General features: G+C 46.8%; 1 protein-coding gene across 1 annotated transcript in view; it reads right to left on the reverse strand.

Moving 5' to 3' along the window:
- Nucleotides 1–24,116, reverse strand: part of GRIN2B (glutamate ionotropic receptor NMDA type subunit 2B) — a 516,540-nt gene that overhangs the window by 404,998 nt on the left and 87,426 nt on the right. Inside the window, exon 3 of the mRNA XM_086958937.1 lies at nucleotides 19,493–19,909. Coding sequence (XP_086815063.1) covers nucleotides 19,493–19,891 — 399 coding nt within the window. The 5' untranslated portion in view covers nucleotides 19,892–19,909. The remainder of the gene's footprint in view (nucleotides 1–19,492; nucleotides 19,910–24,116) is intronic.

Here is a 24,116-nt window from a genome sequence, read left to right on the forward strand (position 1 = left end):
GGATTATCTCTGATCTGGAGATAGATTTGTGAGCTTTGTGTATCAATTGCAAAGCTCGTGGGCAGGGATGTGAAGACTTGAGGGGTATTTTCAAGTCTTGTGGGCTGATTGGAAGGTCGGAAGAGAATTTGCAAGGGCTCTGGGGTAGTGGCAATACCCTCTCTGCAACTTCAAGGCTCAGGGGGTGGATTTAAGCCTTGTGGTGTAATGCCAAGTTTCAGTTTTAGGGCTCGGATGGACAACTCTGAGGCACATCTAAAAATGTTACGGCTCTCTTAAAGTCGACTTCTGGTGAGATTCCTGTGCTCTCCCAAGTAATGTCAAGGCTTGGCGGGTAATTCGAAGTCTTGTGCAGGTTTGCAACTCCATGGTGCAATTTCAAGGCACCTGGGGCATATTCATGGCCATAAATGTCAGACATGCACAGACACAAACAGACACACATATTGACATACACAAACAAAAATACTGAGACGTGTATGGTACATAACAAAGAGACACAGGGCCCATTAGTAGCAGCTAACCGCTACATCCCTACTTGCAGCGACGGCTCGTGGAGGGAGTTACGGTGGGGCAGGAGGTTGGGGAGGGGGAGGGGCAGGGTGGAGGTTGCTAAAAACCGGCATATGGATAATTGCAGGTAAGTAAACAATTTAATTAATAAAACGAATTTCGTAGTGCGCCTTGCATCGCAAAATGCAATGCAGTGCGAGCTACGAAATTCGTTTTATTAATTAAATTGTTTACTTACCTGCAATTATCCATATGCCGGTTTTTAGCAACCTCCACCCTGCCCCTCCCCCTCCCCACCCTCCTGCCCCACCGTAACTCCCTCCACGAGCCGTCGCTGCCTACTTGCAATCTACTCTAGACTAGTCAGGCCGTTTGTCCTCACTCAAAACTCACCATGTGGCACCAATGTCTCTGTCACACAAGCAAATGAGTCCACGCCATTGGCACTCCTGTGGATGTTTAATCTCTTCCCACATCCAAGAATGCTCTGAAGGCATACCTGTTCCTTCAAGACTGTGAGAATGGCCATCAACATACTCACCCTACTCACAATTGCATTACTGCCTTCTAGCACCCGCAAGTCTTTAGTTCTGAATATGCAGAGTAGGACAGAATTGTAGGATTTCTAATATGTGCATAGTCGTGTTATCCTCCTCTCTTATCGTCCATTACACCTGCTCTCTTCTCTATTTGTCACACGCTCTTGGTTATGCTAGCCTATTGCTATGTACAGCTTTTCTTGTTAAAGTGTTCCTGTTGCTCAGTAAATACTAGTACACATTCAATCAAAGGTATATTGACGATAGATACAGACATCAACACACAGACCAACATAGGCGAATGTACAGATAGCCACAGACCGATATGCAGACTTCCAATCACAGAACAGATAGCCACGAAGACAGACCAGGCAGACCAAAGTACAGCAATGCGCTGTGATACTTAGTGAGGCCTACATACTGTAGTTATAGAGACCTATAGATCACTGGGCAAAAGCAGTCATGCAAACAGACAGAGACAACGACAGATGTACACGGGCTCTTACAACTAGCCCCGCAGGCATGTAGAAAGAGCACACATACAGGTACAAACCCACATACATAGACACAGACAAGTCATACGGACATACAGATTGACGCCGGCAGACATAGAGACACAAGGCTTTGCATATATAAACAAGCTGACCCACTCAGAGATATGCACACAGGCACCGACATACGCAGGTAACCACATAGACATTCACATGAATACAGACAGATGAGCAGATGCACACTGAAAGACACACTGGGGCACTTACAGACAAAATAACAGACAGATGAACACACACCTATCGCTAAACACATGAATATATATAAACAGGCACAAAGGGCATATTCACAGAAAGAGATAGATACAAGCAAACAAAGGCACTACACAAGGGGACACAGAAAACTCACACAGTCATAATCACTGGCAGACAGAGATAGACAATGGCCCAAACTCACAGGGACCCGATCGCACACGCAGAAACACACACACACATATTTTTTTTTCTCTCTCTCTCTCGCTCCCTCGGGACACAAACAGGCCCACACAAATACAAATAGATAAGATCAGACACACTCAGAGCCATTATCTCACAGGCAGTCCTGCACACGCGGCTTTATGTCAGAGTATCGAGGACAGAAATATCTTCCTGCCTCCGAAATATTATGGTAAAAATACCGACCGCCAGACTATTGTGAGGGTTAGTATAGATGTATTATTCTTAACTGTCTAACTAGGAGATGTAATGTCAAGGTTCCCATATGTGGAGGTAAGTTTAGTAACCCTTTAATTACCGATATATAATTCCCTTCACAGCATTCTGGCAGTCAGCACTTTTGCCACAATATTTTGGGCGCCATTATTAAAAGCTCTGTATTGTGGTAGGAAGCCGCCATGCCACAGGCCCGAGATACACCCCCAGACACTTCCGGAGACTCTCGAGCCGGGCCCTGGGGAGCTCAGAGCTATTAACACGGCTGGCACAGGGTTCGTCCAATGGGGCGGACCTGGGCCTGCCCCCCAGGAGTCTGGTAATTAGGTAAGCATTGCCACCGTGCATGGCACGCGGGCTAGGGAATAAACTCACACTAATTAATGTACTCAGCTTTCCGAAAATGAGTGTGATTAAGGGACTCTCAGAGGAACGTCGGAGCAGACAGCGGGACAGTGAGCCGCGTGCTGGAAGGAAAGTACACAAATACACGTTTAAATTGATATAAAGCAAGGGATAGCGTTCCAAGGTGCACACTAGCTCAAAGGGAGGGTAATTGGCTTGCAGACGTCACCAGAACGCTGCGATGGCTTCGTTGAACAAAAATGCCCTTTTTCGGTAACATGTTACATTTTACACTACATTCCTAGTTTCCTTTAATAGGCATGAAAATGGTGCGTAGTTTTTTAAAACTTGGAAAAAACGAAAGCAGTAACTTGATTATTTTAACTGATTGGTTGTCTGTGGCTTTTAACAACAAACTAAAAAAAGTTTAAAAAAAATATGTATGCTCGTCATAGTTGGGCCTATGCAGAAGAACTTTTCAGCTGTTTTGTAAGAATAATTTTTTTGCAGAAGTGAAGAATTTTGTAACTGCTCTTTACAATCTTCAGTAAGCATTGGCAGTGGACAGTTAATTATACAAAGCCTCTAGGTTTTACTTACCTTTCATCTGAGAATATTTATAGTCAAAGAGGCGATGGTTATGAGGCCAATATACGAACGAGAAGGAGGTGATAAGTCATCTTGTCGGCTTGCCATTGGTTGAAATCCAATTTCTGACGTCAGCTGCGTTGCTTTCTGAAATCATGGTTGAACCGTGCATTTTTCTATGCTACGTTTGAGTTCAAATATTTCTTTTGGGGGCGCTTCTAGAAACGTTGGCCTTTTTTAACAGACTTGCGGCAAATGCGGCTTAATTACTCTTAGATGGCGTGACATTTAGCTTAAGAGCGTTTCATGCAGATTAATTAGTGTCTAATTTATAATGGCATGGAAGAGAGAGCGATGATACGCAGCCAATATTGTTCCCCCCTTTTATACATATTATGATGGTGTCTCGTGATGGCATTGCATTTGCTGATAACTTCACTCTTTTTTTTTTAATCAATCGAGTTTGCATTTCCTCCTGAAATGCACATATATTGCATACAAAGCTGGAAAAACATTGGTCAAAAGTGTTATATTTTAAAATGTTTTTTTAAAAAAAAACAAGTTTTTATGCGCTTTTTAATTCTGGCCTACAGACATACTTCACTGTTTCGCCATGCTCATGTTTTCTCAAAAAAATCCTAATAAAAAACGTACAGCCATATAAACAGAGGAGCTTTCATTATTTCCTTTTCACCATTGGTATGTTCAGGTGTCATTCACATTTAGCTTCCCCAATGGTCAACCCAATTCTGCCATTGGCTCTTTTCACTGTGAGTGACTTCATTTTTCTCTTGCACGTGTGCACATTTTGCTAGAAAATAGCCCATTTTGTTATTAGGACCGGTAGGCCAATCTTTAAGTTTTAATTTTTTGTTTTTTTCAATGGGCCCATTTTGTGATGGGTCATTTTTAGGTCGAAGGCCTAAAAGGCTGCGCTTGCGCAGTCTTAGGCCGGAGATTTAATGAGTCTGAGTAGCGGTGAATGTCCCTCCTCCGTGCCCCCTCTCTCCTTCATTGGCTGGCTTCCTAAACGGAGGCCAGCCATTGGAGGAGAGATCAGTCACTCCAATGTAGCCCCGTCCTTTTCGGATTTGGGGGCGTGATTTTTTGCGTTCTTTAGACAGTGACGTTGTCCGTCACTCAGAACAGCAAAACACGCCCCCAAATGCGAAAATGACCATGCTTTCTCCGAGGCATTTCTGCTTTGCCTCGGAGAAAGACGGTGGTTGTTTCCAGAGCTGCTCTGAGCTGCTCTGCTCGTCCCCCCTTCCCTCCGCTTTCCTTCGTCCAGCTCTGTCCTTCCATCCGCACGCAGCTCCGTCCCCCTCCCCCATCCCTCCGCCCGCAGCCCTTCTTCGTCCCGGTCCCGCTCCCCCCCTCCCTCCGCCCGCAGCTCCTTCGTCCTGCTCTGCCCCCCCCCCTTCCCTCCGCCCGCAGCTCCGTCGTCCTGCTCTGCCCCCCCTTCCCTCCGCCCGCAGCTCCGTTGTCCTGCTCTGCCCACCTTCCCTCCGCCCGCAGCTCCGTTGTCCTGCTCTGCCCCCCTTCCCTCCGCAGCTCCGTCGTCCTGCTCTGCCCCCCCCCCCTTCCCTCCGCCCGCAGCTCCGTCGTCCTGCTCTGCCCTCCCCCTTCCCTCCCCCCGCAGCTCCGTCGTCCTGCTCTGCCCCACGGTTGATCCGTGCACCCTGTGACAGTCCAGATCTGAGGTTCTGTGCCCTGGAGTACTCAGATGCTGAGGCCTTTGCACCGTGACAGGCGAGATCTGAGGGTCTGTGCACTAGAGTACTCAGATGCTGAGGCCCTTGCACCCTGTGACATTCGAGATCTGAGGTTCTGTGTCCCTAAAACTCAAGCACCCACGTTCCATTGGTTCTGCTCCTTACAAGGAAGAATATCTTCCTTTGCAGCACGTGTGCAATCCACCCTTGCGGACCTCTAGATTTTTATAACTGTTCGGACATTCAGGGGTCCATAGTTTAACCTTAATTTGTAGGCCTCGGCTTTCCTTCCAGATGTGTTGTGTGTGCGCATCATATGCCACCTCTTACTCGGCGCCCTCCTCACCGCCCCCCTTGGTTTTGTTCAAACCACATCCCCCCCACCCACAGGGTCGGAATTTCCCTTGCATGCTCACTGAAACAGAGCTACTTCCTGGGGTTTCTTCAGTGCACGTCCACTAAAGACGCCCACTTGCTGAAAGCCGCCTGTGGTAGCCAGCGTGACTCAATGCTCGATCGACCAACCGCGCACTCCTAATAAAGGGCTCTTTTCCCAAACAGACACGCCGTTGTAGCGCCTCCGTGAAGCTCTGACACTGTACCAGCGCTGAATGAATGACTAACCCGATGTGATGCAACTTCACGCTATGAAAGTGCATCTGCAAAACTCTGTGAATTAAGTGGCTTTCGTTTACTTGTATACAAAGTGAACTATGGATCACACTAAACTGGAAGTCGTGTCAGAAGCTAGCATGGCGAAAGCACACATGTTTTACGTAAAAACGCAGTCACAGCCTCGTCTGTGAATGGAACCCATCAAGCCGCACATGGCACTCTGGTGGCAAGCCCCCCTCCCCCCCCCCCCCCAAACCCCACCCCGCATGCAGATGGTCTGACACCTAGAAAGCCTCAAGGTACTCCACGCAGCCAGCCAATGGACACCACAGAAAGCCATGTGTAGCACAGTCAGGGTACCCCCATCAACGACATTCCCATCCTCCCAGCAGCGCTATGACCTGTACTTTACCCACAAGAGCAATGCCAAGTATAATGCCTACCTGCAGATACAAGGTGGAGCTTTCAGCCATTTTTCCATACTACATCCCTCAAAGCAACCGACCTTCTTGGAAAGTTGGGAGCATCTTCTGCTCACCGACAATCTTATAGCATTATTGGTTTCTTACAGGGCCAGTATTTCAGTTATTATCTAACCGGTTTCTGGCCAACTCTGCATTTATAACCACATAATAACGTTTCCATCTGCACATCCGTGTACTTTCCTCAGAGTCAGTTGAGTAAATGTATCCTCTTTTCCTTGGTTTGGAGTATGCAGCAAGACAACTGTCAGTACTATCCACGACATACAAGTGCACACCTTCTCATTTGCTTCAGTAATGTCTCCAATTTTACCACCCAAACTTTCCCTTTTATTTCGTTGCCCGTCTTCCCAGCACTTCCTCTTCTGTTCCCAGTTTCTGTTCCAGAGAAGAAGGAAAGGCCGGGTCAGCCCTGCTAAGCATACTCATTAACCCCCTCCCTCCGCCCGCAGCTCTCCTTCGTCCCCCGCTCTCATGCGACATTGTAAATGTATTTGAGCTGCTTCATAACCTCTGGTGCAAGTGTAATTGCTGCTGTGTGCGGTGGCCAGCTCGCACGTGACTGCACAGGCCCTGCTCCGGTTTATGGGACCAAAACTGAAATTCTTTACGAGTAGTCATACAAGAGACAAAAGTACGATATTTATTGCGAGGGTTGAGGAGCCTCCACACCTCCACTAAAGCATAGTCATGGAGCAGGTCTTTGATCATGCCGGAAAATATGCCACAGCTTCATCCTGCTAGATCGGTCTATCCGAGGCCCACATGACACTGTTCCCTTGCTGCTGCTCCCGACTTTTGATCCAGACGTCCCTGTTTCCATGCTGCTTCTCGCTGTTTCTTATCATGTGCATCCAGCCTGATCCCGAGTTTCTGTCTATCTCCCCCAACCCCCCCTTCCCTCCTTCGTCTCTCGTCGCACACTGCCCCCCCCTTCGTCTCTCCTCGCACCCCCGTTTCCGCTGCTCACCTCCCCCCACTCTCCCCCCCACTCTCCCCCCCACGGAGCTCCCATCTCTCTCTCCTACTTAGTTCACTCCAGCAGTCACGACGCCGTGGAGTACACACCTCAGCCCCAGGACGCAGAGAAGCCCCCCGAGCCCCCATTTTGAATTTGCGCAGAGTAGAGGACAGCACCTCATGCCCTCACGCGGCGTTGTCACGGGCCGCAACTTTACCTCGCCAGCCTGGACTCTGACACTTAGACACAGTAAGTACTGAGGCAGCCTGCTTGCCATTTAGTGCGCTGTTGCTAATTGTCACACTCTGCTCCGGTGCCCGATAGCTGCATTCAGATATCCGCAGCTCTCCGTCTCTCGTCGCACCCCCCTCCCCCCTTCGTCTCTCCTCTGCCCCCCTTCCTTCTGCCCGCAGCTCTCCTGCTCTCAAAAGTTACATGCAGCGTTTTAAACTCTTTTGCTGGCTGCTGTATTCTGTGAACTGTACACCATGACGCCCAGTGCTTAATTTTAGCCGGTGGCTAGAGACGCTCATTTTTGTAGACCAGGGCATTTTTTATAGTCAGACTTTGTTTGGTCTAAGCTGGAAAGGCAGAAAAGGTGGAAGACAAGGATGAAGAGAAAGATAAGCAAAAGGTGACAAAGGGAGACACATTGGCGAAAATACTGCAAGATTAAGATAAAGAGACAGGGAGTGTAGGGTGGTGTAAAAAAAGGCTTGCTTGAAGTGGAATCAACTTAATCGGCAACCCCGGCATTTGGCAACAACACGCCTCTAAGAAAACTTTGAGCCTCTGCACTTTTCTTTAGACAAATTCCATGCTAATTTGTTCCTGCATTATTATTTACGTTTGAACTTTGAGCTTTTGTATAGCATTGCAAATAATGTGTGTTTTTGGCAGATTAAACAGACTCATGGCAGTTATCCAGCCAATAAATATTCATTAACTATCAGAGCTTTGTAGCTGGCTAGATGTGTGCCAGGTTGAGGTAATATGTGCTTACATAATAACAAAATAAGGTAAGACGTGGTAAAAGTGAATGCAATTACTTAGATTGGCAGGTCTCCCACCCCAGCACTCTAACACTAATCCTAGGACTGTATGTGTAAAGTTAACGCTGCACCTGAGATCACCTATTATGCTGTGCAGGTGCAGAGCTGCGAGTGCAGGTGCAGAGTGGTGTGTGCTGTTGAGTGCAGTGTGCGAGTGTGTGCAGAGTGGTGTGTGCTGTTGAGTGCAGAGTGCGAGTGTGTGAAGAGTGGTGTGTGCTGTTGAGTGCAAAGTGTGAGTGCAGGTGCAGAGTAGTGAGTGCAGAGTAGTGAGTGCAGGTGCAGAGTAGTGAGTGCAGGTGCAGAGTAGTGAGTGCAGGTGCAGAGTAGTGAGTGCAGAGTAGTGAGTGTGTGCAGAGTAGTGAGTGCAGGTGCAGAGTGCTGTGTATTGGCAATGTAAATGACAATGACATTTATTTATGATTTAAAGAAAAAAAAAGAAATGTCATGAGCAATGCCAATAGCTCTACCTTTAATGATGCCGAGACCATTGCATTGTAAATGCTTGTTTTATTTACTTTTGTTCAAACGTATTATGTCACTGTTAGACATTTTTACTTCTAATTCAGTTTTTTAAATACTTTTAATGTCTATTGTATATGTTTGCAAAAGAAGATATAAATAGAAAAAATATATACATTGTTGGCTTGTCATGGGCGGACCTATTGGCTTTTCCAGTGATTGTTTAATTTATATTCAAGTATTATACAAACAAAATGACTTGCACATTAGTTAATGTAGTCCGTGCAGCTTCCACTATGTGAACTATCGTGAAGCAGGGAAATGAGACCAAATCAATGTGCATTACAACGACCATTGCACATTAGAAAAACAAATGTACCTCCAACAAGTGTACATTCATCAACACAAATGTTTATTCACAACAGCAAAGGTGCGTTATTACCAATAAATGTGTATAACCTTTGTATGTGAACAAGGCTCTGGAAGGCGAAACACGTCGAGGAGTTTTTGTTGATTGCATGAATAAAACACCAAGCAATGTATTCTGAAGGAGCTCATTTTTATCAAACCACTGTATCTGGCTAAAATAAGTGAAGGTTTAGTGAATCTACCATTGCAGAAATAATATCTATTTCTCAGTATTCATGGGCGAGGTTAAAATAAGATATATTTGATTAGAAACAGTGCACATTTCAAATGCAAATGCACATCAGTAAATAAATGTGAAAAGATCACATACATGCAATAAACAAGACAGCATTGTACGGGCATATAGCTCTACTTGGTAGGAACTATTAAATAAATACAAAAATAAAGTTTTAGAATTGAGCTACAGTTATAGCAAGAAAACAGATTACAAGGATACATTGTCACAAGGCTTTGGCTATATTGATAAGGAGTTTCCCACCAAAATATTTTTAGACAGCAATACAAACACAAAAATAAATTAAGGCATAAATACTAACATCATTCAACCTAATTCACTAACTGCTAATTAACGTATGCACGTCATTTCTTTGCTCCTACTGCAATTAGGCATGGTGAGTTAGACATATTTTCTATTTTTTAAATGTTGTGTTTTGTAGAGAGCTATGTGTAGCTTTGTGCTCTTTTCATAGAACTAACATGTCACATGGGCCTGTGTGTACAGCATGGAGGGCCTGTCCAAATGACCTTTGCAAAGGCACATATAGGGATTTCCTGTGATCGTAGGTTCTGTGGTTACCCCACTCTATGGTCCGTGCTGCACAGGACATTCATTATCCGAACCTGTGTCCTGTGTGTGCAGCAAACGGAGCTTAGCCCTCAGATATTGATAAAACTTATTAAGCGCACGAATGCCCATAAGTGTCTTGGTGCTAGCGCCTGACAGGCTTAAAGCACCAGATTTAAAACATCGTAAGATAAGAGAGGGAACAGAAAATGCCAGGTTTTAAGTTGTTTCCTAAAGCAGGTAAAGTGCTTCTGATTTTTAAGATCCCAGGGAAGTTTAGGCCACAGTCTACAGGTGGAGTAAACAAAACTCTTACCGTACGAGATACTTTGTTGCATTTGGGGAATGTGAGTGTTTTGGATGCAGCTGAACGCAAAGCTCTCCTTGGTACATACCATGTAAATTTCCTCCTTAGATACACTGGACCTGCCCAAAGGAGCGATTTATGCGCAGCACAGAGTGCCTTAAAGGTCAATCGGTTCTTGATTGAGAGCTAGTGGAGCTCCTCTAAAGCTTGGGACAGTGATTGAAATGTAGGTATTTTCGTTAGGAGCCGAGCTGCTGCATTCTGTAAAAGCTGGAGTTTATTTAAGGAGCAGAGATGAATACCCTGATAAAGTGCATTGCAATATTCCAACCTGGACAGTACCAGCACAATGACAACGGATTTTTGAAGGTCGTATGGAATAAAAGGAAGATTTTTTCTTAGTGTTTTTAAAATTTCAAAACAGGAAGACATTAGTTTATTGATCTGATCTCAGAAAGTAAGATTGGCATTGAAGGTCACCTCCAGGTTCCTGGTACCATGGTAGGACGGGAACGAAGGGACTGGGCCCTCCAAGGTGGTTTCCAGAATGAGGTATCATTTCCAAAGAGAAGAACCTCGGTTTTCTCAGTATTTAAATTAAGGCTATTACATCTCATCCAAATGATGACCTTACACATGCAACTGTTGGAACGTTGAGAAACCTCTTCCACATTGCTCAAAATAGGCACTATAATTTGAGTGTCGTCTGCATATTAAATTGTGGAGAAGTCAAAAGATTGTATCAATTTGACTTGGGGGCCACATAAATATTAAATAGCATAGGGCTTAATGATGACCCCTGAGGCACCCCACTGGGTTGAGAATAGGATTTTGACCTAAACTCACAGAGGAAAACTGACTGCTCTGTCAGTGAGGAAGGATTGAAGGAGATCCAAGGCTGATACACAAATCCCAATATTAGCTAAGCGATCTATGAGGACAGCGTGGCTCACAGTGTCGAAGGCAGTGGACCGATCGAAAAGGATCACTGCCGCCTTCCCACCCCTGTCCATCATTGCTCTTATCTCCTCAGTGGCTACAACCAAAGTCATTTCAGTACTGTGGTTTGAACTAAAACAATGTTGAGCTCAGTTAAGGATCTTTTTTGTGTTTAAAAAATCCATAAGAGCAATGGTGCTTTTCACGGATTTTCGCCGGCATTGGTAGGCGAGAGATCAGAAGATAATCTTTTTCCTCATTGGGATTAGGAGTGGGTTTTTTCAACACAGGAACTATGGAAGCCTCTTTCTATTCAGCAGGGAACTGTCCTGATGTGATGACACTATTCATTATTGTAGTGAGAGGGGCTGCTACCATCAATGTTATATGCTGGAAAATGTTTGGAGGGTAAGGGTTCCAGGGAGCTCCTGATTTAGTGTGGGTGATAAATTCAAGCACTCTTCCTTTGGTAAGAGGAGGAAACTCGCTGAGCTCCTGTTTGCTAGGCCCTGTTTATTCCTCTCCTGAAGAATCAAGGTTAGTATTGAGACTCAAATCGAAACCTCCATAGACTGCCTCAACCTTATTTCTGATCTGTTGCATAGCAAGTGGCTTGGCATCGCTAAACTCATAGAATTGGAGCTAGAGAACATTTTAACTTTTAAAAATTTCTCTTGTGAAATTTTTTGCTAGAATAATTTTATCAGTAAAATACTAAGTTTTTTCTTTGATTATTACATTTTTATAATCCTGGATACATTGTTTATATTTACTGCTTTCTGTTGGATTATAGTTACTTCTCCAATTCTTCACTTGCCTACAGCATTTTTGTTTAAGCTTCCTAAGATTTGTAGAGAACCAAGGCGCCATTGGCTTGGTCCTTTGTGTTCTTGTGAGTGTAAGAGGAGCCAACTCAAATACTGCTGTATTGATCCAATCAGCATACTTAGCAGTATCTATATTTTGCTCATTCGACAGACGAGCTTGAGTTTTAATCAGGATATCTGTAAGTTCCCTTTTATCAGTTTTATTCCACGTCCATGTTTTTACGACCTGCAATGCTCTACCAGGTGGAGCATTCGGGGCAGGGATCGATAAGCTGAAACCAGCGGCATTATGGTCCGACCAGGTTATTGTTAGTATGGCTTCTAGCTACAAGTCTGGATGACTTGAAAAAATGTAATCTGAGATATGACCCACCTTGTGTGTAGGAGCATTCACCAATTGTCTTAGATTGGAGCAGCTAAAATTTTCTATAATTTGTTCAGTTTATTTATTGGTGGAATCTTCTAAATGGAAGTTAAAATCACCTAAGATGGTGTAATTAGAATATTGCAATATAGATTCAGTAAACTCACTTAAGGGCGTTACAAAGCTTTACAGCCCGGGAGTCTATATAGACCATTTAAAGTTGAGTCTCAGCACCTGGATACCCTCATGGGGGATAAGCCGTGCTATATAGTTACTGTATGATTGATTGAGTTATTATTCAGTTTACATCTGAAAGTGAATTCCTCGGTATCTATTATGCTCTTTGGCTTGCATGAGATCTCAAGATGTTCGCGGTAGCAGCAGGGTATACTTTAAAGGTGGCATAACCTCTTGTAATTGCAGTGATTAAGTCAGGATTTGATGCATCATCTGCCCAAATCTGTGAAAAAAGCTAAGTCTGGGAGTATGCATCTTGGTGATTATAAAATTCATATTTTTGCTTATTGACCGAACATGTATGTATCAAGACACAGTTCAGCATCAAAGTATCAATGGCATAAGGAAGGGCTGGGTAATTTTCTTTAATGCCATCACCTGCCAGCAGGAGCTTAGTTTGGCACACAAAGGGAGTAATGATTTTCCGAACCTAGATTAAGATTGAGGTTGTTACATAACATATGCCTACCTGGGGTGTTAAGTTGAACATGCCGTTCTCTAGAATACTTCTATGGTGAAAATTGGGCAGAGGTTCTGGCGCAAGGCGCAATCTGGGCGAGATAGGTGCAGATGAGCTTGCCGGTGGCGCGTCCTCACATCAGCCCGATTTTTATAATCGGTTGGGCTCATGGAAGAGTCAGGACTAGGCTGCTGACCTGCTCTTCCCCTCGCCCTAAAAACATGGCCATCAGGAGAAAAAGACACGATTCCCCTACCGCTATGCAAGGTGATGTACAAAATTAGCAAATAGAAGCAAGCTCAAACAGGCTCCACGTAAGTGCAAAATAGGAAATGCTTTACCCCCTCAAATGGGCAAGTTACACTATGAATATGATTAATAGCAACAATTCAATTCACTTTTAAAATGTTAAAATCAACTAAAAAGCAACCTCCTAAAAGTACCAAATTAATTTCTAAATTGTGCAATCAGAAGCATGCTTATCGCTCGAAAAATAACTGGTGCTTCGACAGACGTGCCCAGGCATTGGCCCAATTTTTAAAATCAGTTGAACACATGGCAGAGTCAGGCCTAGACTGCTGACCTGCTTTTCCCTGAGTCCTAACAATAATGGCCTTGATGTCGTCTCATGCCCAATACAATGATACTATTTGAGGTTTCATCTGAATTGTCATGTTTAAAAACACTGGGTGGTGTTATGGATGCACAGTTCACCTTAACTACTGTCAGTGTATTTAGGTTTTATATGGTTACAATCACGTACGTTCAACTGACGTTTTTAGAGAAAAGTATACACGTGTTATATACCTATGTATGTACTACTCTTTATGGTAGTTGACAAAGGGGTTCCTATTTTAGGGTTAATGCTACTTCTGAGCCCATTTTGGGGACCAACAACCAAAGTCATTATTTATAGTTAGCTATTGCTACGTGCTTACCAGGGCTTTAAGTGGGATGGGTCAAGCCAGTGTTAAGCACCAGCTGTTTAAAAAAACAGGTCAGAATCGGGCTCTTAATTTTTGCCCTCAGCCTGGGGGTGGAAAAGAATCTTCACCCCGGGGCACTACCGCCATCACCAGCCTTCGATGTAATCCTTTGTTGTGCAACTACCCCCAATGAGCTAATCAGAGATACTGCCACCTGCTAGTGATCTGAAAGAGCACTCGGTGGGGATCCACAGAGGGGCAGCAGGGATGGAAGGCAGAGCGCAGGCTCAGCCTATAAAGTTTTTCCCATCCTTTTTTTGAAAATTGTCATTTTGTGATAAACATACCGAATTCAATATATTCCACCCTCATGCCCCTATAAAGGGGGCTAAGACAGGGATCATCAAACGATCGCTTTTCACCCTCTGAGGCGGAAGCCGGAGGTTCCTCTATCCTATTCTTTGTCCTAATTGACTTAAGATACATTTCTAGAGCGTCACGTGCACTTTTATCGCGTCCCGAGTGACGCGTGTATTTTACCCGTTTCTGCTTTTTTAAAAGCGGATTTTATCTGCACCTTTGTTTCATACCTCCTCCACCTCCTGGGCCGCTCTCAGCTGAGTGTTGACGCTGAGAGCTGGTCCCGGGGAGGCGAGGGCTGCTTGGCGGCCATCTTGAGGGTAGGCGCGACCTCGCGCTCTAGTTTCTATAAAAGAGTACTCAGCGGCTCCGCGCAGCGGACGCGGCAGCGGATGCGCCGGATGCCCGCCGGAGTCACGCCAGAGTCCAGCCCGTCTGCGCCCGTCCGCGCTGAGGACGGGCTGGACGGCTGGACCACTGGCCACTACAAGGCAGGCGCCCCTGTCCTGAAATATTCTTTAAGGGAGATGCTGCGGCTTAAGCCCGCTCCTGCCCCTTGCTCACATCGTTACAGACCTGAGGATTATCTGACATGTCCTAGATGTGCGTGCTTTCCGATTGATGCGGATGAGTCTCTGCTCACTCTTTCCTCTGCTCCTCCGGAGCCCTGCTCTTTATCCACACCTAAAAATCCCAGCGAGTCCTGTCTTCTTCTCAATGCTCGCTCGCTCATTAAAAATAACATTGTATTCAAGGAACTGGTCTTAGATAAAACACCTTCTTGGGTTTTTATTACGGAGACCTGGGCCAAAGACTCTTCGGGCCCTGATCTGGTTGAAGCGGTCCCTGAGGGCTACTGCCTAACGCGATTTGACAGATTAGGCCGTGTTGGCGGTGGTCTGGCTATTTTATATCAAGACAAATTTCACTGCCACACTATACCCCTTTCTGACCCCAAGGACACATTCCAGGTCTTATATTTTTCCCTCTCAGATTCTGCTAACCCAGCATTTAATGGAATCCTGGTATACCGCCCCCCTGGCCCAAGAGCAGGATTTGGGCTGAAACTGATGCAGGTTCTAGAACCCTATTTTGGCCGACAAAATCTGACCATTCTAGGTGATTTTAATTTCCACCTTGAGCTATTGGAGGCTCACAACACTATTTCCCTGGTAGAAATAATGTCAGCCTGCGGACTCACCCAGCTGGTGAACGGTCCCACCCACCGAGCGGGGCACACGCTCGATGGCATCTTCTCTAACGACCCTAGGCTGACAGTTGCCAGCCCCTTCCATCTCTCCTGGTCGGACCATCTGGCCGTTCCCTTCAATATGATATATCCCGCACGGGGCTATATTAGAAGGGCCTCGAGCACCATGGAAGTGCGAAGGAACCTCAAAAAGATCGGGGAAGATTCCTTCCATCCATGGACAACCAGTCTGTCCATTCCTCGGGAGGCAGATACCTCCACTGCGGTCTCTATATTTGAAAATACCATTGCTGAGGCCTTGGAGGAGCTTGCTCCTGCAAGGTCTTGCTATTCTGCTAGGAAAAGACCCTCAGCTCCCTGGTTCTCCGAACAGCTCCGGCTTCGGAGACAGGAAGTAAGAAGGCAGGAACGCTTATGGCACTCTAGTTGGGCCCCTAAGGATAGAGAAGCCCACAGGGTCCTGCTTAAAAACTACAAACTGGAAGTTATTAAGACCAAGCAGGAATACTTCACGGCACTCACTTCCTCATTGTCATCTCCTAGAGAACTCTTTAGGATTGTCGATTCCCTTACGACCCTTCAGACACCGGATCCTGTGGTTGCCTCTCAGGACCTGTGTAACAAGAACGCTGCCTTTTTTCAGTCAAAAATCGCCGACATCTATGCTGCTCTGGAGGTCCAAAAATCCCTGACCGCTGTTCCTTTGCTGCCTGCTCTCCCTGAGCCCAGTGTTGCGGAATCCTCTCAACATCAGGATTTGATTTCCTTTCCTCCTCTTTCCTGTCAGGATCTTGAAATCCTGCTTGATAAAACCAAATCTGGCTCTCCGCTGGATGTCTGCCCGCTAAAGATCCTCAAGCAGTGCAGAGAATCTCTCCTTCCTCCTCTGGTTGACATCATGAACAGAGCGATGAAGGAAGGCATTTTTCCCCAGCAGTGGAAGAATGCTGTAGTAAAACCTTTGCTTAAAAAGCCTTCTCTGGACCCTGGGGTGTTAAAGAACTTTCGCCCCATTTCACTGCTCCCGGCTCCCGCAAAGATGCTCGAAGCCCATCTAAATAAACATCTGGCTGCATTTGTGGAGAGCTCGGGCTGTTTGGATCTCTCCCAGCATGGTTTCAGGAGGGAACATAGCACCGAGTCTGCCCTCACCATAGTGCTGGATACCATCCGCACCAGAGTTGATGAGGGTCAGACCTCCCTCCTGATCCTTCTAGACCTCACAGCGGCCTTCGATACCCTGTCTCCAGTGGTGTTAACATCTCGCCTGAGGGAGATTGGGGTCCGCGGGTCTGCTCTGGGACTCCTTTCCTCTTTTCTCGATCATAGAGAACAAAGGATAATGCTGGGATCGTTTCTATCTCCATCCCTGTCTGTGCAATGCGGGGTCCCTCAAGGGTCAGCGCTCAGTCCTACCCTTTTTAATATCTATGTGACCCCCCTTGCCAGACTTATTAGATCTTTTGGGATGGAGGTAGTTTCCTACGCGGACGACACTCAGATCTTAGTCTCTCTCTCCCAGCCAGTTACGTCAACTGCCGCCAATTTTAGATCTTGCATGGAGGCAGTTGGCCAGTGGATGATCCACAATTCACTAAAACTGAATGGGGAGAAGACGGAGGTGATGGTCTTTGGAGGAAAGGAACCGATCTGGTCGGCGGAGTGGTGGCCGAACTCGCTGGGCGTATGTCCCGAGCCCACCTTGTCAGCAAAAAACCTGGGAGTTATGATCGACCCCAACCTTAGTATGTGCCAACAGGTCAACAGGACTGTTTCGACCTGCTGGGGGATTATCCACATTCTGAGGAAAATCAGGCACTTCTTGTCACCCCAGGCAAGAAAGCAACTTGCTGTCGCTCTTTTGGGCTCGCGACTGGACTACTGCAATGCGCTGTATGCAGGGCTGAACAAGAGTCACCTACAGCGCTTGCAGGTGGTCCAGAACGCGGCAGCGAGATTTGCTCTTGACCTACCAAAACGTGCCTCTGCCACTGAAGCCCGAAAACAACTGCACTGGCTCCCCGTTGAATACCGGATCCTTTTCAAATCCATGTGCCTGGTGTATAAAGCCTTAGCTAAACCCAGCCCTACAAGCATGGGATCCATTCTTTCTCGCCATAACCCCAGTAGGAATCTTCGCTCCAGTCACAAACTACTCCTCTCTGTACCCCGTGTCAGAAAAGCAAGATGGGGAGGTAAGGCCTTTTCCTTCCTGGCACCCAAGTGGTGGAATGCCCTCCCTTTGGAAGTAAGATCCAGTCCCTCTCTGCAAACTTTTAGATCCGCGCTTAAGACTCACCTCTTTACACGTGCATACCCGTAGTGGTGCTTTGCATATTCTGTTTATTGATTTTGATAGGCGCCTTGATACCTTCGGGTTTAGTCTGCGCGTTATAAGTTGCATAATAAATAAATAAATAGTCAATACTTACAGGCCTGTACATCTCCATTTCATTTGGACGAATGGGTGTGTACCACATACAAAGCTACAAGCCCACCACAGGGAGGTCTGTAATCTGGCTAAAAAGTCTAAAGGTCTACAGAAATAAAGCTGCTGCTGCCTAGTATTACCAGCTTCTAGACATTTTGTCGAGCACACCATAATTAAATAAGTATTTTACAAAGAGTTTTATATAACGTTTCTAGTGGCGTGGTATAGTTATTTCACAGTATCATAATGACAGAATTGAAGCTTTTTCATCTCTTATTTACCACAAAGTAATTGTTGTAACCATTCATCTTTTGCAGCTAATAACCATTAATAAAGCCAATAGTCGGGGCTTGTTTTAAGGGCATGCCAGTTGTCCTATTATATACCTGGATGCAATAACAGAAAGAGGCAGCAAAATATCAGTCAGGAAGCAGAGATTTTTTATCTAACATGTTAAAGCCACGCCCTTTATTACTTAGGTTACGCCCCTTTGAGAGACCCCACAGTTTTTCCAACCTACGTAAAGAACTGCTGCTTCCTGCCTCTACAACTAATCTTCCTTGTGTACCATCTCACCACTCACTTTTCTCTAATGTGACACTCCTTCCTGCGGTCCCTATTCCCCTTTTGTGACATCACTTCCCATTAAAGCGCCACAATGAAATGTTGTTGCATGAGGGGCACCGCTCACTTAAAGGAGACAAGTGAGAGCCGCACCAGCCTACGGATATCAACAAATAAACCTCTGGGGGCACTTCTGTATCACCTTTAAGCGCAAGTACAACACCTTCTGAGACGAAATGGACGAACTGCTACTGATAATCAAAATGGAGGTTAGCTAGAGGACAATTGTCACATGAGGGCCGAAAACGTTGTTACATTTGTGGTGATACATGAAAAGGGCTATGAGTTTAAAGACACCGACCCAAATGGGTACTGAGCATAATTAAAGGGCAAGCAGATAAGGGTGTTGTGGCAACGTGCTGAATTAATTTCTCTTCTACCTTCACTCTGTGATCTCAGGGTCTACTCCTGTGGTTCATTTAGTGCTTAAGGTTTCTATGATATAATCTAACTTACAACATATACTAATACAACATAACATGTAATAACACTACGCACTGTTCATATATAGATTCTTGCTCCTGTGAGATCAACACTCATGTACTTGACCTTCTCTATGACACCTTGACTGTTTTGCTAGGAATGGCCATTGCTTTACCACTTAAACATCTTTGATATGCATTACCCTCTTTATGCAGTGAGTAAGCCTATGTTGAGGTGTTGGGTATGGCCACCTCATTGAAGCGAAGGAATGACCCTCTCTATGCAAGGATGACCCTTCTGTTGAATTTTTCGACAAGGCTTTCTCTATGCCGCAAGATTATGAAGGATTGGATGTTGGTTATATCCATCCCTGAACTGTGAGGCCTACAGTTGGATATGGTCATCTCTTTGCAGCACAGACACCTCTATTGGGAATATCATTCACTAGGCAGTGAGAAAACCTCAGTCGGGATGTTGGGCAAGGACATCTTTATATATGGAGGGCACCTTTTTTGTGAATGGTCCTTTCTGTGCAGTCATGGCACCTCTGTTGGGTTTGTACAGTAAGGCAGCTCTGGTAAATTGATTGTTTGATTGATAGATTATTTAGGGGCAATTGAATTGCATGATATACTTTGATAACATCTCTGTCGGATACGTCAGCTGCCATAGACAATATATGCTGCACCCTCGCCCCCCTTACCTTGTCAGCCATAATCATGGATGAGCCTCCATGGATGCCTAGGATGGGTGTCAGTGTCTGGGCAGAGATGAAGTCCAGGATCTGTGCAATGGCTTCCTGGTCGGTGTCATCACCGAAGACCACACCCTGGATCTTCTTGTCAGACATGAGGTCACAGATGCGGGTGATGATGCTCTTGGGGTCCGTCTCGTTCATCTTGACCAGCTCCACCCTTGGCACGACCAGGAGGTCGTGAAAGTCGTCCTTCTCGTGGGCATCCTTGATGGCCACCTCGTCCGACGTGCCCACGAGGATGACGGCGATGCCTATGGTGGCTTGCTTCTGCCCGTGGCCACCGGTGGTGGCCAGCAGGAGGGTCAGGCAGATTTTGAAGAGGTAGCAACCTCCCACAGGCCTCATCTTCAGCTGTTGAACTTCCTGCAAAGTGAGAACAGAGAAAGAAAGGTAAAAGAGAGAAGTGAACTACTGGAAGACACCACCAGTCAATACTTTGAGAAAATGCAGCATGCATTGCAATACAGATAATAAGAATTTCAATTAAATATAGAAGGTTCAGAGATTATACAAAGACCATTCCGTCCTCGAGGACTTCTCACTCAAAAGCATTCAAACATGTGCAATGTTAACCCTTCCACTGCTGTTCACTATCTGCCTCCCCCTCTACCTGAGGCCTATAGAAAGTCCTGTAGATCACCACTTTCAGCAGTCCAACGTCAACCTCTATCTGATTCGGATAACCAGGGGCGGCACCTCCGCTATGGTGAAGGAGCGTCACCTCACTTCTTTTGATCGGTGGAGTAAAGGAAATATAAAATGATAATAATTTTAAGTTATTATCGTTTTATGTTTCCTTTGCAGTGGGCGGGGCTTCACTGCTCTCGGAGCAGGGCAGGAGAGGAGTGGTTTGCCCACTACTAAGTGTACATGTTTGATTGGCCCTCTCGGGCCGCCCGAACCAGCCATGCACACTTTCCCTGTTCTCCATGCAGGCTACAGGCCCAGGCTTCCATTCCCTGGTTAAGCGTCCAACCAGGATGCTCAACACCAATCACAACGCTGCATTGCAGCGTTGTGATTGGTGAGGGGAGCCTTTTCTGTGCTTCCTATGCCTCGGTCTGACAAGGACAGCAGGAGAAGAGACATGGGATCAGTGCGGCAAAGTAAGTTTAGCTTTTTTTTAACCGTTTCCCCCACTTCCACCACCCTTGCGCACCCCCCTTGCACCCGCCCCCCACAAATAATGCTGGCTGCCACTGCAGATAATCCCACATTAATCCCTACTCCCCTCCAGCATGGAGTTCAGTCCTGTCTCATACTAACCTCCGACGCTTCACCCTCAGTGGCTGCCTGGCTTATCAGACATCAACTGTGCTTGTCCCTTGTTAACCCCTACTTCTGTAGGTCATTGGCCTCCTACATTTGTCCCTTATTGACCTCCATACCCGTCTCTCCTCTAGCCCTGTCCTGTCTCTCATGCCCCCCCAGTTTGGTTCACCATCAACTTCTTCCACATGAAGCCCCAGGTCAACGCTCAATCCTGTCCCACATCAACTATTACTCCTGCCCACATGAACCCCCAAATATTCCAAGCATGAACCCCACATCTGGCTCATAATTCTCCACCACATTTCACATTAACACTCTTCATTCTGCCTCACCTCTTCCCCATGATATTTGATGCTCAGTATTGACTACTGAAGCCTCAGGTCTGGCTATTGGGAGTATCTTTCAAGGGGGGAGGCGCACAGTATTTGCTGGGTGGCCTGCACAATAGTGGCTGAGTGCTGCGCAATAGTGGCTGAGGGAGATGGACAATATTAGCGGAGGGGTCCAGCCAAATCTAGCTCATGAGGCAGCACAAACCTTTGGCTGATGGGTCTGCACATTACGTGCTGATGGGAATGCACAATGCAGATTGATGGGACTGTGCAATATGGGCTGACTGGGGTGCACAGTTATGGGATTTTGTTTCAGGTGTCTGAGGGCAATCAAGTGTATTTGAATGTGAAATTCAGAACGATTTACTTCTGGTGTCCTGAGCTAAACCTTACTAATGAGCCCATAACTAAACAGCAAATACACCTTTTTAGCACTGACCTTCAGGGAAGTGAAGTCAAGCAGACCAATGCTTACCCAGGAAGGTGTAGAGCTACATTCTCACCATTCAATTAAACATCAGATAACTAATAAATAAATCACTGCCCAGCCAGTACTTCAGTTAGTAAAGGAAAAGTACTTTAATTTTAATGCACAATGCAATTACTGTACATAATCATGAGAGGGCTTTGTAAGTGATATACCCAGGGATAGATAGTGTACAGCTCCTTGGCTCTTGGCCCTCCAAGGGAAACCTCAGAGGAGTTGTTCATGGAGTGGGCTCCTGTGCACTTCTACCAAACGTTCTCATTTGCTGTCATAAAATGTGATCCTTTCTTGGCCATTCCCTTTTGGGACCATTTTGGTGGTCTTTCTGTCCTTCATGCTGGTTCGTGAAGGCCAGGTCTGCGGCTCTTCCTGTAGCAGATGGAGGCCCTCAGGAGTGGAGAATGCAGTCTTCTATTTGGCACTAGATGCCTGTGCAACCTGCTAGTAGGCACTAGTCAAACCACGAAATACTTGGCTGCACCCAATCTGTTCATAAAACAGTTTATGCAAAATTGAAGTCTAGTGACCCATACTTCGGAATTAGTTCCACTTGGTAAGCCCATGGTCTACCGGGGCACTTAATCACTCCTGGGTCCAATATCTTTGATCACTTCTGCTTTGATGTACACCTGGACTGATACCTTGTATAGTTTGGTTTTCATGGGCAAACTATCCTCCAGTGTCTATGACATGAACACAGTCTGGAATGTATCACAGGGTAACTTAGAAGAGGTGGGCAAAGCGTCCAAATGCTTCCTTACTCCTCATCTGTTGTTTATTAGTCTGGTCGGGGACAAGCCTTACCCCTTGTACTTAGCTAAGTCAGAGTGGCTCACTGTCCTACTTGACCTCTTCTAAAATTGCTAAAATGCTATTGGGCTTCTCAAATGCCACCTGCATTATCTAGGTAGTTGACATCAGAAATCTTTCTGACCTGTTTGTAGGAGGACATGCCATTTTTTTCTCCAAAGCTCAATAACCAATCTACTTCAGTACCAGCGACCCCTGACCCTCCTGGTAGGTCGCTCCCCCTCCACGCTGCTCCGACTGTGTGCCCGTGCTGCCACTGCCGCTGGTAAGTGTCCTCCGTCCTTTTTGCCTTCTGTACCACTGTTTCCCCCTCTCTGTGCCTCGTTTTCTCCTCGGTGCTACTCGTCCCCCCCCCCGACCCCTTGTGCCCCATTTTTGCTTTCTGTACCACTGTTTCCAATGCACGGTGCCAACTGGGGCCCTGCCCACTCGCTGCTCCCGCCTCCCAGCTGCTCCTCCCTCCCATCTCCCCATATATGCCGGACGCTGCGAGCGCGCCTAAAGCAAGCCCGTCTGCGCCTGGACCGCGCCCAGCGCCAGAACCCCTGGACCCCGCGAACGCCACAACACCAGAATCCACTACGACACCAGCACCCTCCACGCACTCAACGCCGGCCAAAACCACACCTGCTTCCAGGCAGCCCCGAAACGGACCCACGGACCCTTCTCCTGCCGCACCTGCCGCTTCACCTGCGACAGAACCACCAAACCTCCAAGGACTGGACCCAACCACCTCCGCTGCATACTCCTCAACACCCGCTCCGCATGCAAACACGCAGTCGAGCTCTAAGATCTGATCGGCACCTCCGCCCCAGACGTGGCCTTCTTGACCGAGACCTGGTGGAACGACTCCTCGGCGCCCAACAACGCCATAGCCATCCCGGTCTGCTACAAGATCACCTGCAGGGATCGCACCAATGGAATCAGAAGAGGAATAGCCATCGTCCACAAGTCCACCCTCAAGGTCGCCACCCTCCCAGACGACACCTTCAACACCGCCGAACACCTGCACTTCCGGATCCACACCGACCCCAACACCACCCTCAGAGGAACACTCATCTACAGACCCCCCGGGCTCAGTTCAGCGACTCCATCGCCGACCTCGCCAGCATCCACGCACTCGCCTCCACGGACTACATCCTCCTCGGGGACCTGAACTTCCACCTCGAGAACAACAATGACGCCAACTCCGCCACCCTGATCGACAACCTCGCCAACCTCAGCCTCAGACAACTCGTCACCGCTGGACCCCGTCTTCTCCACAGGCTCCAACGTCACCTTCGACCATACCACCTAACTCCACTGGACCGAACACCGCTGCATCCATTTCACCTTCAAGAAACCAACCACGCACCACCACACCCAACAGCTGCTTCGCCGCTGCTGGAGCAAAGTCACCGAAGACCAGCTGATCACCATCCTCGCCCAGAACCCACCCACTGTGCGACGACGAGACACGCAAGGTCATGAACTCCATCCACTCAGGATCTCCGTCAGACTCGTGCCAACGCCACGTATTCAGCCATCGCACCCCAACTACAGAAAATCATCAACATCTCCTTCGAAACAGCGACATTCCCGGAAAGCTGGAAGCACACTTAAATCAACGCCCTCCTCAAGAAGCCCAAAGCGGACCCCAAGGACCTCAAGAACTTCCGGCCCATCTCCC

The sequence above is a fragment of the Lissotriton vulgaris genome, chromosome 1_1 (assembly GCF_964263255.1).
Source record: "Lissotriton vulgaris chromosome 1_1, aLisVul1.2, whole genome shotgun sequence".
NCBI classification, from domain to species: domain Eukaryota; kingdom Metazoa; phylum Chordata; class Amphibia; order Caudata; family Salamandridae; genus Lissotriton; species Lissotriton vulgaris.